Here is a 14,122-nt window from a genome sequence, read left to right on the forward strand (position 1 = left end):
CTACAGCCTCAATCCGTACATGTGGTGCATTTGTATTTGTGTGTGTCTGTGTGCGGGTGTGTGTGTGTGTGTGTGTGTGTGTGTGTGTGTGTCTTTAGTGAGAAGACATTCTGTGGTAACTAATTACCTCTTGGGATGTGTAATGATGATTAAAATCTCTCCCATGGATACTTGAATGGGTTATATTTGCACTCATCCACTTTACCTGGTGGAACTCCCTCTGGTGCTGGACGGCCCCCACGTCGCCTCCAATGGGCAGCTGCTCCGACAGCTCCTCATCCTTGGCTGTCAGCCATTCTATGATCTCCTGTAGCGAGAGCTGCAGCTTCCCGCTGTTGTCAGAGAACGCCTCTAGCCGCACCCTGCCAACACACACACACACTCAAGTCAGCAAACGGTAACATTCCCCTTAACACAATCTAAATACTGCACCTGGCATTTGGTCACTGTCTCCCACTTGGCAACACGTGAACTTCCAAAACGAGCTATATTTACATTTTCCTGCTAATAATGGTGAGTTGCCAAGAGTCTCAGCCACTCTAAGTTCTAATACACCCTCTAAGCAGAGCCACTTCTTCAGGGCGAAATGATCCGGGGCAGCGACTCTTCTCAAGTCAAACTCTCTGGATTCACATTTGCTGGGTTTCTGTGCACCCGGCTGTAAGAAGGTCAGCGGTTTACTGGATTTAAATTTAATCTAATCGCTCATTAAAGTGGATGTGCCGGTGATAACTATGGTCAATCAATTAACCATTACATTTGAGAAGGCCGGTACTATAGCTGACCTTTAACACGTTTAATCACACACAATCACGTTTAAGTTCAAAAGCACACACTGGAGACACTGCTGACTCTTAGTTTAAAACCTCTGCAGCTGCGTTGTAGATGACGAAGTGACCCTCATTCCCGTTCTGATTGGCTTTAATAAGTCACCATTCGACTACCAGCAGTGAAGGCAAATCGTTGTTAACACCTATTGTTAGTAAGTGTTTCACCTCATTGTTCATCCAAGAAAATAAAACCCTCATTTTACTTTCCACTATTGATGTTTCCTATTTATGGTATTTGTTAGTCTGCAACCACCTGCAGGGTTATAATCTGCTTCCTGTTTACATCAGTATGCACACTGTACATACAAGTCATATGATATCATATATACGTTTGGCTTTTGGTAGTAAGAACGGGTATTACTACTGAGTGGCACCCAGTTATATTTAATTGTTTGACTATATTTCCACTGATCAACAGGTGGTGTTAAGATTCAAGGCACGACACCATCAAAGATGGGGAAGAAGAAGACGTCTGCCAAGCACAAACGTGTAGCCAAACAACCGTGGCTTTGAAATGCTTTAAAAGATCAGCTGCCAAGATTAATGTGGAGAGAAGTGCATTTAACATGTTTGTAAGAGCTCCAGGATACACACAGCATTTTGGTCGCAGAGAACGCAAACAGGACTTCTGTTTGTTTACAAGGAAACTCTGCAGGGCACCTTAAGTTTGCAAAACACACATCGGTTTGTTCACGTCCTAAAATAATTTCCTCATTAAAACTGAAACAAGCTGTTTGAGAATATGAATAATAAAGCAGGCTGCCATGCTTTTCCAAGTATTAAAGCTAAGCATCCGAACAGGGAATGAAATCACAGTGTGATCCCACATGTTTCCTCATCGCCTTTACCTGGACCACCGCCACACAGCTCACACACCTGCTCTGCTCTTCATCTCCACATCTATAAATCATCTACCTTTTTCTGCAGGGTTCTCATTATAAAAATCAATCAAACAAGTCATGGAGCTAATGTAAGCTTAATTATCTGGCTAGAGTTGATAAATGTTATCAGCAAAACCTTGTAACTGGAGCAGCAGAAATCAACTGTGGCAGACTGCAAATGAGAAGCTGCTTTTGTCCACTTCCATCTGAAATCACAGAAACATTGTTTTTAAAAAAAAAAGAATAAAGCATTCTGATAAATGGAAATCTGTCGCCGTTATCCCGATAAATTGCATATGGGCTGTGCAAGGAAAGAAAAGCTTGACAGCGTCTGAGGAGATTGGGTCTGAAAATGACATCTGTGGTGGGTGTTTTGTTATGTGTGTGTAAATATATGCAGCAGAGCTGAGTCATGATCCATGATCCCAAAAACACCAGAATACAGCATCTATCTACCTCCAATACTGTTTCATATATACATACAGTGGTGCACGAAGTGTGTACTCACACTTATTACATATTAAAATCGGAAAAAATTTAAATTGAAAAACAAACGAAATCTGTGCACAATAGGATGAAAATTTGATGTGATATAAATGAGACTATCTGGTGCTCAGACCCCTCTCTATGTTATTAAGATTGAAAGGGTGGTGATGCTGTTGCATAGGTCTAGACAATAATGGCTGATTGGATCAAGAAATTGTTGATTGAATGTACACTGGATATGTAGACTGGAGGTGATCTGCTAGGAGGAGCGAATGACTGAAATGACAGCTGACAGCGAGAGAGAGGAGAACAGATTTCAGGCAGCAACGACACAATAGGCTGATTGAGATCTTGGCAAAATCTAATTGGATCCCTGTAAACACCCGACCCAGTGCTTTCAATTAATCATCCAGACTGTTGCAGCCAGTCATTTTCTAACGTGTCCCCCCACTGTTTCATAATGAACCAAAAAATCATAATAAGATGATGAGATCTCGATTTAGTTCCATTGAGTTCTTGTCTGCAGCATTCAATGCAGTTCTCTCCCATGGGAGAACACATCCTTCACTCTCTAGCTTGTGTACGAGTCACTCGGGCTCTTCTGCGCTCAAAAAGCAAACTGCATGCACGTGCACCGACTGAATCAATTCTGTGGGAAACACTGAAACAGTCAGCTGATCAGAGGGGGCGTGGAGTGGGAGAGATGAATGGGACAGTCTTCCTGATTGAACTTAATCTGAGCTTTATTCATATCGTCAGTCACAACAAGCAGACAGACCGTGTTTACGTTGTCTGCTTATAGCATGATAAGAGAAACACAGAGTCCCAGGTTTGTTCCGGGTAAACCAGGAACAACTCAAAGAGCACGTATCAGCTCGCCACCTGCCAGCATCATGAGATGAGTCTGAGGAAAAAGCACCGCTCTTATATCAGTGGCCCAGCTGGCACTAGTGTGCTGGCTGCTGGGGCTTGTGTGAAAGCGTCCCACTGTTTCAATTACACACCAGGAGCCAGCACTCAAATATCATTATGCCTGCACATCACAATTTGCCAGCACTGTCGCATCAGACATGATGAGTGGGAGCAGAAGCAGAGGGAGTGTTCGCTGCTCACAACTGTAAACAAGAGGGAATGCTGCAAAAAGAAAAATGTGACTGGACTGATGTTAAGAAACGAGAGTAAAGCCAGAGGAACAGTTTCAGATTTCAGAGTCTCACTGGAGTCAGAGTAATCATGCAATGATGCAACTCTGCGTAAAAATATAGCGTTAACCTATAAATGACTAAACTCCTCCAGTGTGTGTGGTCCTGTGCCATCAGCAGGCCCGCCGTCGGCAATGTCATGTCAGAAGAAATGTAAGGCAATTTTCTGCAAACTGAATTTGGCACAGACGAGTTCTGACACATGAGGGATTAGGTATCACTTCAGGGAGGCCCGATACAGGAGGGCATGTGCTAAAAGCTCCGAGACTTTAAGGGTGAAAAGACGGGAAAAGGTGAAATCAACCTTGTGTGAGCACATTTCAGAATTGATAAGCCTCTTTGTTCGACGCTGTTTCAGGAGACCTGCGTGAGGCAGACCACGCTGGCCCCTCGCCTCTTGTCGCCCTCGTCGGCTCTGCTCACCGTGGTAATTGAATAGGAGAGCAACTGCTTTTTTTCCTGTGGCTCCAACAGCATACGCTGTGAATCTGTAATAGTTTTGAATACACACTCGTGCACACAACACACACAAAAAGAGTGAATGGAGTAATGCTTCCTTTGAAATGGAGCGAGCCCGGGCCTCAGATATGTCCTGGCGAGGTCATCCATTCAAGGACGACCCTGGAAAATTGCGGAAAGGCTTCAAAACATAGCAGACATTCACACACTCGTGCAGAGACATTCACAGACAAACACACGCACACACAGCTTACAACACACGGCCCCATCTCTGCTGCTGTCATTACACACACTGAGGGTGAGACAAATGGAGCCCTGCCTGTGCTGTAATGGAACAGCCGTCACATGGCGGGCGCTGCCAAGAAAAACTCCTGCCTTGCTAAGCTGGGTCAGGCTAAAGGTCTGCCAGTCGGGCTGACTCAACCCACTTTATCTCCAGTGGAAACACTGTGGTATTAATTGAGGTGCTATTTAAGGACCATTTTCTGCAGCATTCATTAGGCGATACCAGGGATTTTGAGTAAGTCCATAAATGCAAAAAAGACTTACACCTTTAAGGTCACATACTGTAGAGGTGGTTTTATATAGCAGGTCTGGGTACTATCTAAATACTGTGGAAGTACAGAAGCACTCAGTCCTTAAATAGACCCAGACAGCCTCTATTCAAGAACTGTACTTTAAAACAAGCTGTCAAGATTCCCCTTACTTTCCCTGTCAGTCACGGCCCCAGCACTGCCCACCAACCTAAGAGAATTTGACTTCTCTCTGTGTTCACCTGAAGTATGGTTCATTTTATTTAAAATCTTTATTTAAGGCACCTTTTAAAGTTTTGTTCGACGACTCAAACCACCAGATCATCCTTTAGTCTCTTTAACGTTATTCTTCTACTGATTGTTGACTTAAAATTCAGGTTTTATCCCTTTTTTGAGTTAAACTTCAACTTAAAACCAGCTATTATTAGGGCTGTACGTGTGGTTTGCAAGTTTGCTTGCTCACATCTACCGCCTGGAGTTGGAGGTCCCAAAAAATCATAAGCTGCTTGATGGTTGAGAAAATAATGTTTCTGCCATAATTTTCCATGCACTCGTTGTAATGCCATTACTGGTCTCTTGTCTGCAGTCCCAATCAAACCCACTCAGCCGATCTATTGGATTTTATAAAATAAGTACAAAATCAAACTAAAGAGCTGAGGGATGCAAAAATGTTTAAGAAAGTTAAGGAGAAATTTCCCTTGATACATTCAAGTTACAAACTATCAAATAAGAAATAATGACTATTGCAGTAAGACATTTGAGTTAGTCCTCACTTCACTGTGATGTTTTGGGTTCAAATTTGGTTTACGATTACTTTAGGGCTGGGATATGCATGTAAGGCAGATGCCAAATAAATCGCACAGAAAGCCAAAAGCACGTCAGTCCATCCCTCAATAATGTCTGTCCTCCATGGCCTGTCTAAGGCCGTTAGCCCATTTGTCCCGGCTGCAGATGTAAATCTTTAAAAAGTGGGTCATCTTGTGTTTTTTACAAAAACTACTCAACCGTAGACAAAGTGGACTTTTTGTTGGGGATTATTTGCAGCTGCAGAGAAGTGAGTGTTTACAGTGCGTTATAAGACAGGGTTTGGAAACAGAAGAAGAAATACTTCGTATCAACGTGTTGTTGGTTTTGCTCTTATCTTGGGATTTGTTGGCAATAAAAAAATACAGATGATCACCAGATTCATTCTTTGAGATTGGGGTTAGAGGCTAGGGAATGAAATATGTCAATACCACTCTTTTTACAAGACTAGAAATACCAACATGTGTGTTGTGTGTGTTGGGGAATGACTCACCATCACACCTTCACTTTATTAAGAGGCAGGTTTATTTTTACAAGTGCCCTTTGGTGTCATAAAGCTTTGACACAAAGGCATGGACTGTAAAGTAAAGTAAAGTACTCACCTCAAACAGACTGTGTATGTTGTGTTTGTGTTAAATGTGCTGTGTGTGTGTGATGCCAAGTGTGTATATATGTGTGCATCCCAGGCTGCTCGATAACACCCTACCCTAAGGGCATGATGATAACCCCGGCTATAATCAATATAAATGGGTTTATGGGATCCTGAGTGGCTGGAGTGCACGGCAGACTTCGTTTCCGGCTCGTCCTCAACACGGGACGCACTCAACATATGGAGTCATCAATTCGCCATCACAGACAGCAATTTCGAGATGGAGAGACAACCAATCTCACCGGGGAACACGTAACGAGACACTCTAACCAGACGCCAGCTGCCAAAATAAGAGGTGTTGTGGGAAAGATCGTGGCACCTTTTCGCTGCCTGGATTCGGTTTCACGCAAAGAATTCAGAGGAGATCAAATATGCAGCCCGACATTTCAGACACTAACCTTTGTTATGAATGTGAATACACAAGAGTCGTGCTGCGAGAGCCGAGGCAACAATCAACATCCACGCGTCCTTGACGACGACACTAAACTGCTATCGGCTCATCGCTGTTGGCAGCCGTGGATTAGAATTCTAATCACAATGTTTCCGGTGTAAAAACAAACCTGTGCGTCTGTTGAGCAAACCTTGAGTTTTCCATTCGGCATAACTCAATGGGAACTCTGATGCATGCTAATTAGCCCTGTATCCCCTCATTTCTTGACAGTTAAACATGCAAAATAAATAACATTGTCAAATAGAAATCCAACTCCCCAATCAGTCAGAGAGATTACAGAGAGAAGCTTAGAGCTCGGTTCAATGATTAATTAATGCAGAGGAGATAGGAGCAGCGTTTCTGCCGTTTTAGGATGGAGGAGCGAGCGAGCGAGCGCGTTGCCTCGGGGCCCAGAGAAGCTTTGAGCACAGCCCACATCTCCTTTCTCCCCACTATTCTCTCTAGATCTTTTTCTCTCTCAAATGTGGAAACGATGGGCTGAAAAGAATGTGCCAGGGTGTGTGTGATGGGCCACAATGGCACAGCAGCACTGCGGTCGGTTAAAACGGTACGTGTACAAAAGGTCCATGTATTTTTTTCTTTTATCCAAATCTCCCAGGAATCTAACTGTGGAAGCAGGAAATCAAAGTAGAATGAGAAGTGACATATTTACAGTGTCATGTTGTCTCTCTCTCTTAGTTTGTTAAGATTAGATTCAGATTTGGGAATTTGTGCATTATTCTGAAAAGGAAAGAAGTAGAACCTGCCCTGTCTGTGTTGATTTGCATTGAACTGATTTCTGGTGTGATGTGTTGTATAATGGTTGCAGTGCATTGCACAGAGACTCTGAAACATAGATTTTGTGAACACATAAAACTGTATGAGGATTAATGTATCTCATGTACATGAAGCTAATCACGCGTACATACATATGGTGTAAAGCAAAGCTAATCTCTGGTTTATCTGTATATTTTACAATAAAGCACTGTAATCTTTTGGATTACTATGGAAGTAGCATTGGCTTATGTTGGACGTACGATGCTAGAAATTGATTATTGTTCTTTATTCTCATTATCTTGTTCCTGGTAAATCAATTTGTTATTTTCCCTTGGTTTATATGCTGTAATAAATGGTAGCTAATACTGTGACCAGGCTCAAGGTTTAACACAGTTGACAATACGTTAAGATGACAAAAGCATAATCAATATACCAAATATCAAGTCACAGAATAATTATTTAGTATACTGTTACAATTTGTGAGGTGGTGAACAGAAACTCAACTGATGTTGGAGCAAAACACACTTTCTCTTTAAATACTGGGGAAACAAAAACATGAGGAAAGTTAACTTCAGCTCCTGATCCCATCAGAATACTTGAATCTCTTATTTCTGAGACTTTCTGTGACCTCCACTAAAGATGCGTTGCCAGAGACAATTCTCTTAAAAGCTACATACACTCATCTCAGAATCAGAATCAGAATCAGAATTCTTTTATTTGCCAAGTATATTTGCACATACAGGAATTTGCCTTGGTCTGAACAACGATATCAAAGTCGTCTATGACGTGTTTTGCTGTAACCCTAGAAAAGAAAGGATCTAGTTTCTGGGTAACTCGGCTCTGGAGGACAGCTACAAGAACCCACTGCTTCTTCTACCCACCGACATCCTGGGGAGTGCGTAACCTCAACATGTCATTTAATAGAGATCTATTTGGAATCATGCTGCTTAGAAACCCATGAGCAGGTCCTGAGCTGAGCCTCCACCAGGATCTGTGGATTAGTATGAGATGAGGCACAAACAAGGGTCACAGGGTCTTTCTACCACGGATTCTTTCGCCATGACAAAAATGATGAGCTTCCCTTCACCTTTGTCAGGCAGCAGCTCCCTGTCTGCCAGGGTTTGTCACTCACCAGCAGCAAAGGTCGAGGACAAGAGAATGAGTGAGACGTCATGTACCCTCCGCAAACAGTGCTCGCTCACGGTCAGCTTCCTTCAGCCTTGTAGAGAACCGTTAATGTCAAGGGCTTTTTCTTTTTTCAAACAGATGAGAAAGGAATAACAGACGATGCTGTGTATAAGAAATGACTGTAGCAGCATGTTATGAACCAATGTCAAATAAACAGTTTCTCCTTTTCTCTGCAAAGTAAATATGGATATGGATATTTTAATGCGTCATCATATGTGGCTGCACGTTCTCAGTTTATATGTAGCTTATAATGATTGTGTGTTTTTAGGGCCCATGATCTTTTGACTCAGCTAATTCAATTTGTTTAAAGAAAACATAGGACCTATCACGCACTTATTTTTTTACAACATTGTTTGTATAATTTCAGTCATTGTGCACTCGATCATTGGACGACAAACCACAAAAGCAAAGAAGAGGGAAACAGAGTACTATTCTTTCACCTTGCAAAAAAAGTAAAAACATCTTGTATATAATTCAATATATATTTGTTTTTACGATCCAGAAATGTTATAAATGGTATTATGCTGTAAATGTTCATTCTCAGTTACACAGAGCGAATTTTTTGTCCTTTTCGTTTGTTTTCTTGTTTGCGGATCAGTTCCAAATGATGTGAGATGAACAACTACACAGTAAAAAAAGTCAAATGCAGAGAAAAGTCAGATGATTAGACTGTTGCCTTGAACTGTTTGAAATAAGATAAGTGAATGATTGCCTGAATTATTCAACACTCCTTTAACCTCTTTACCTTGGGGCTGAACCCGAACTATATATCCTCTGGTTACCTTAACCTTTACTTATTATTGACACACACCACATGCTCTGAGCCCAGTTTCTGTACTGCATATACACTGCTCTTATCCCTGTGTAAATGAAAAGTCAACATCAGACCCCAGAGACCTGATCGCTGTCAATTGGAGCCGCTGCCATCTGTCACCTGGACAAAGAACGCTGTGTGGACTGAATTAATGTAGCCCGGATGCAAATGGTCCCAGGTGAAAGCAGTAAATAAGTTATAAATCCAACTTCAATATCAGTAAACTACACAGTGTAATGGCTGTGAACTGCAAATGGAGTATTCATGTTTGTCAACCTCCCCGTCTGTCCGTGTCCCTTTTGGATTTCCTGTCGCATGTGATGCTTTTAGGGACTTGGGGGGTGTTTTTTTTTTTTGATGCCTCGCCTAAAGCGTTTCTCCCAACAGCCATTTAAGTGAAGTTCGAGTGAAACATATGTAATGAGCGAGAAGAGGAGGCCAGCCACTGGGGAGGTTTCCCACAGCTGGAAATACAGTGCACGTTTTATGATTTATAACATCTCACGCCCATGGGGAACACACTCATGTGACGAATTCTTTACAACTTCAGAACGGAGAAGTTTGCATGCTTGTGGTTCCAAATGAGGTGAGGAAATAAGATTTATCAGAATATATAAATCAGGAATTCAGAAGTAAACACCAGTACCCCAAATTGCGTGGTGTAAAATCAGGGAAGTGTTAACAGGGCTTGTTTTTAATCTGGCTGGTCTGGAAACATCTCCTACAACTAAACTTCACAGGCTCCAGACTAATTATCTTACATTGGCAAATCCAGCTTTCCTTTGAGTGTTAGTTCATTCAGAGATATTTAAAAGTCACTGGAAGAACTTTGAAGCTCCAAATCCCATTAAAAAAAACTAATTTACCAGTGTTCAGTTAGAGTGGAACACAGTCTTCTCCATTGCTAGTCTATTAAACTGTCATTTGAAAAGCAACTCTCGACTTGAGTAGATTTAAAACAACATTATGCAACAAATTTACCTGAAACGACTTGTAATAAGGAAAATGTTGCCACTTAAATGTCCAATATGATTCCCCAGCAACTGTCTTGCCCTATGGAACTTGGTTTGAGCGGCTACAATCTCTGGTGAAGAAGTGTGTAGCCATGGTCAAACTGTTGTTTATGTTATTTCCGTTTATCTGCTTGTGCATTTGTTCTGGAAAGTTAAATTAAGATCGAGTGACAAACAGAAAAAAAGCTGATATTTCATTAATAACTTGCAGGTCGACCAAGGAAACCGCACTAATGCGCATTGTGCGACGTGTCTACATTATTCAAGCCCTCATTGTTCTCACGGCTCCAACAGCACAATGTTTTCAGTCCTTTGGGGACGTGACCTGTCAAGCAGACACACTGTAGCGTCCAAAAAGTCCAACGCTGTCTCTAATTTCTGTTAGACCACCTCTGATTTGTTCTGCACTAGATGATGGGTGGGACGGAACAGTTCAGTGCTCTCCTCACAGCTTCACTCTTGTTTAATTTCAAGCTCTACATACACTCACCCGCACACACAAAGCGGTAATTCAAATTATTCATGGGGCTCCTAAATCCTGAGTGGTTTGTTTTATCATTAAAGTGTGTCAGAGTTTGTTTTCGTCAGCCCCGCCAACAGATACGGTGTCTGTCCCAAATGTCTTGAAGCTGTGATTCCTTCTACGGTAATTCTCCATTCCCTGGTTTACCAGCCTTTACCAAGCGTGATACACATGACGTCAGAGGCCGTCCCTCAAGGAAAAGACAATGTGGCTTTGTGTGAGGGCTGTATGAATTATTACAAGTCTGAAGGAAATGATTTAGACATCAAAAATGTCACCCGCTGACTAATGTTGTGTCAGGTTGAATCAAAAACTGGAATTGTAGGTCGTATTTGATATTTGACCCAGCAGGTAAAAATCCCATCCATCAAATCCAAATCACGTCAAGACTCAAATCAAACACATCCATCCAGAAAAACCTGTTCCCTCACAGAGAATGATCGATGGTTGGGTCTCACCCACCTGCCATCGCATCACCAACCCCTGCAGCAGCAGCAGGTTTCCATCCCTGACCTTGAACAATAGAATTATCATTAACGTGTAATTGGCGCTGGGTTAGTTCTGCAGGCGGTGAACAGTAACGTGCGCGAAGGCTCCGTGGGGAAAGTGGGGCACAGAATCACCAAGGGGCATCGCACTGAACCTGGGAAACTCTGTGAACGGCACTAGTGAGGAGGAGAGGAGATGGAAAAGAGAAGAAATACAACAGGACAAGATAAGAAGAGCAAGGGCAGAGAAGAGGAGGAAGAGGAGGAAGAGGGAAAGGGCAAAGACTGAATGGAAGGGTAAACAGGAACGGAGGAGACCTTGAATGAGAACTAGTGCAGAAGCTTTGTGAATTGAATAATGACAGAAGTGAGCCGACTCAAAAACAGACTGCCCCTGCCCTCAGACAGATGCTGCACGTGGGTGGCTTGGCTCTCCGCAGTTATCCGAGCCATGTGGCAAATAAATTCATGGCATGCCACGAGACACCCACACCGGGCCCCTGCAGAGCAAAACAGCAGGAACCTCCCTATGTGGAACAGCCCACACCTCAACAAAGACTGCATTATATCCTGGTGTGAATGATACTGGGATTAGATATCTTATATGAAAGCTCTGTTGAAAGGAAGAAAGTTCATAACCGCAACCTAAAATTCTGTGTTTTGATTCCACACAGGATGAGATTTGTGATGATTCAGCCGCACACAGTTTAGTTTCCAACATTCACAGCATATGTCAGAGCAGGAATAGGATGCATTAAAGCTGGTGTTATTGCGGAAGCTAATCACATTTCTAATACTAACGTAAAACAAGACAGGCAGGTTGACAGAACGACTTTAGGCAGCGGCCTGACCACGTCGGGAATCAAAAGCGTAAAACTACGAATGTACCTTCGTCTCGTCCAATTTCCTAGTCTGAAACAAAAATTGTCATGCATAGAAACTTTTTAAATGATCAATCTGTGGAATAGCATTTCAAAGCTGGAAATTGTGCCTTATTCCATCTAAATGTCTCATCAAAATGTAAATGTGTTGTTTTCCAATCACAGATTTGCATATAAACACATGAGAAAATTCTTGATACAGTTACTATTTCTACAAAATGCTTAATTTAGGTGACTTTGAATCATCTTTCCATTAGCCTACTTGCTTTTTGTTGTTGTAATTAGAACTTTGGTCACTATTACTAATTTTCGATGAAAAATATTACCATAGGATGTGTAATCATGTGAGAAATTACATGTAGATAGATTGTTAGGACATAATAATTGTAGATATCATTCTGTGCCGAGTGAATTTCCATTGTTCTAGCCAAGTTTAATAATAACCCTTAACAGGGGGGGGAGTAACAAAAGGAAAAACTTTTTCTACAAGTAAATTCATAGTGTACCACTGAGCACATGAAAAGTGACAAAAATAGTTGTGTTAAGTGGGCGCGAATCTCAGTTTGTCTGATTCTGGAAGTTACACACAGCTTGACAGATTAAAAGCACTCTTCCTTTCATTCTTCCTTTCAATTGTCTGACAAAAGGAAGAATGGAACGCGACAACCGAGCTTCACGTGTTTTCTTTTCTTATCCAAAAGCTAAAAGAGAAGCTTCACTCTCACAAGTCGAGGAGTTGAAGACGTCGCTTCATTTTCTCACTTTGCAGTCGAGCTGAAGGTATTTTCAGTTCAGGTAAATGGACACAAATGAAGGAGAGTGGAAGGACTGCCAGATCATTACCTGACCGTCCTTTGAATCAATTACACCGCTGCTAGAAGGATAAACCATCCTCCTCCATAATAGCGTCTCCACAGAGCGAGATTCACTGAAACCTCCCACACACTCGCACTGTATTTTAGTTGCAGATGGCTGAACGGCCTCAGCAATATGCTCCTGGTAATAACTGTCACTTTAATATATAAATTCATAATCATTCATTGGTGATTACCATGACACAGCACAGTGCTCTGCCGTGGTCCACTTGTCTGGGGTCGTTAGCTCAATCTTGCGAAAGACATTAAACCACAAGTTGATGTAAGACGAGAACAGCGTGTCTACATTTCCTGCCAGTTGTCGTCAAGGTGCTGTTCGCGTGTCAATACAGCACAAACAGCCACTGGGTGTGTGTGTGTGTGTGTGTCTGCGTGGAGCGACTCAAAGTGTTATGATTTTGCCTGCTTCAAGAAAAGTGAAAAAGAAAACCTCTAACCTAATGTTATCAAGGGCAAGAGCAATTAGCTGAGTGACACTGTGTCACACTGATAAATCCTCTGGGCCGCTGCCATCTGTGAATGTTCGGCAGAAAGCATTTTGCTTTGCTGTTTACTCCTTATCTTAATTTGTTTTTCGGGAACGAGGGCACACAGGTGCTTTCACGTCTTCACGTTTTTTTTTCTTTGGCTCTAGGGAGGGCAGTGTCGCTCAGTCCACCATTTTGGTTCCAAACTGAAATATCTCAGTGACCAATGGATGTCTCTGGAATTTTGTACAGAAATCTTTGTTCCACGGCTATCCTCCTGACTTTTCCTTTATGCCTGCTGCACACGAGAGGATTTTCAAATCTTACCTGAAAAGGTTAAATATGTGGGAGACCAGATACATAACAACGGATGTAACATGAGCATTCACACGCTAGAAGATCCAGTCGAGACGCCAGACCACTCAAACAAAATTATTTATGTGAGACGATTTTTGAGACATGGGAAATCCAAAATACTGCTGGTCTAGTCCGCTGGTTGTTCTTGTGTGTTTCATGTTTTGCATTACACACAACAGAACACATTAAACAAACAGCCGCCAATTAAACAAGTTTAACCTCGTCAACCGTCCACCTGGCACAGGGGAACTAAAGTCTTATTTACGCTGTAGGCAGCCATGTTTCCGTTCTATACACAAATACACAACATCTGCTGGTGCTGTACTCGGAGGAGCTCTTATTCAGTCTGTGACATTGTAATAGTGTTTGTAAACCCCTCATACTACAGGATCATGCAACGCCCCCCCGATCGCCTGGAGGCTTGAATCAGACCTTAAATCGTGCCAATAATCCTCTAGTGGGCAG

The 14,122-nt window shown here is 42.3% G+C and overlaps 1 protein-coding gene across 1 annotated transcript in view; it reads right to left on the reverse strand.

The window, feature by feature from the left end:
- Positions 1 to 14,122, reverse strand: part of drp2 (dystrophin related protein 2) — a 95,586-nt gene that overhangs the window by 55,564 nt on the left and 25,900 nt on the right. The window contains exon 3 of the mRNA XM_061079187.1: positions 206 to 362. Coding sequence (XP_060935170.1) covers positions 206 to 362 — 157 coding nt within the window. The remainder of the gene's footprint in view (positions 1 to 205; positions 363 to 14,122) is intronic.

Source organism: Limanda limanda, chromosome 10, assembly GCF_963576545.1.
Source record: "Limanda limanda chromosome 10, fLimLim1.1, whole genome shotgun sequence".
Taxonomy (NCBI): Eukaryota; Metazoa; Chordata; class Actinopteri; order Pleuronectiformes; family Pleuronectidae; genus Limanda; species Limanda limanda.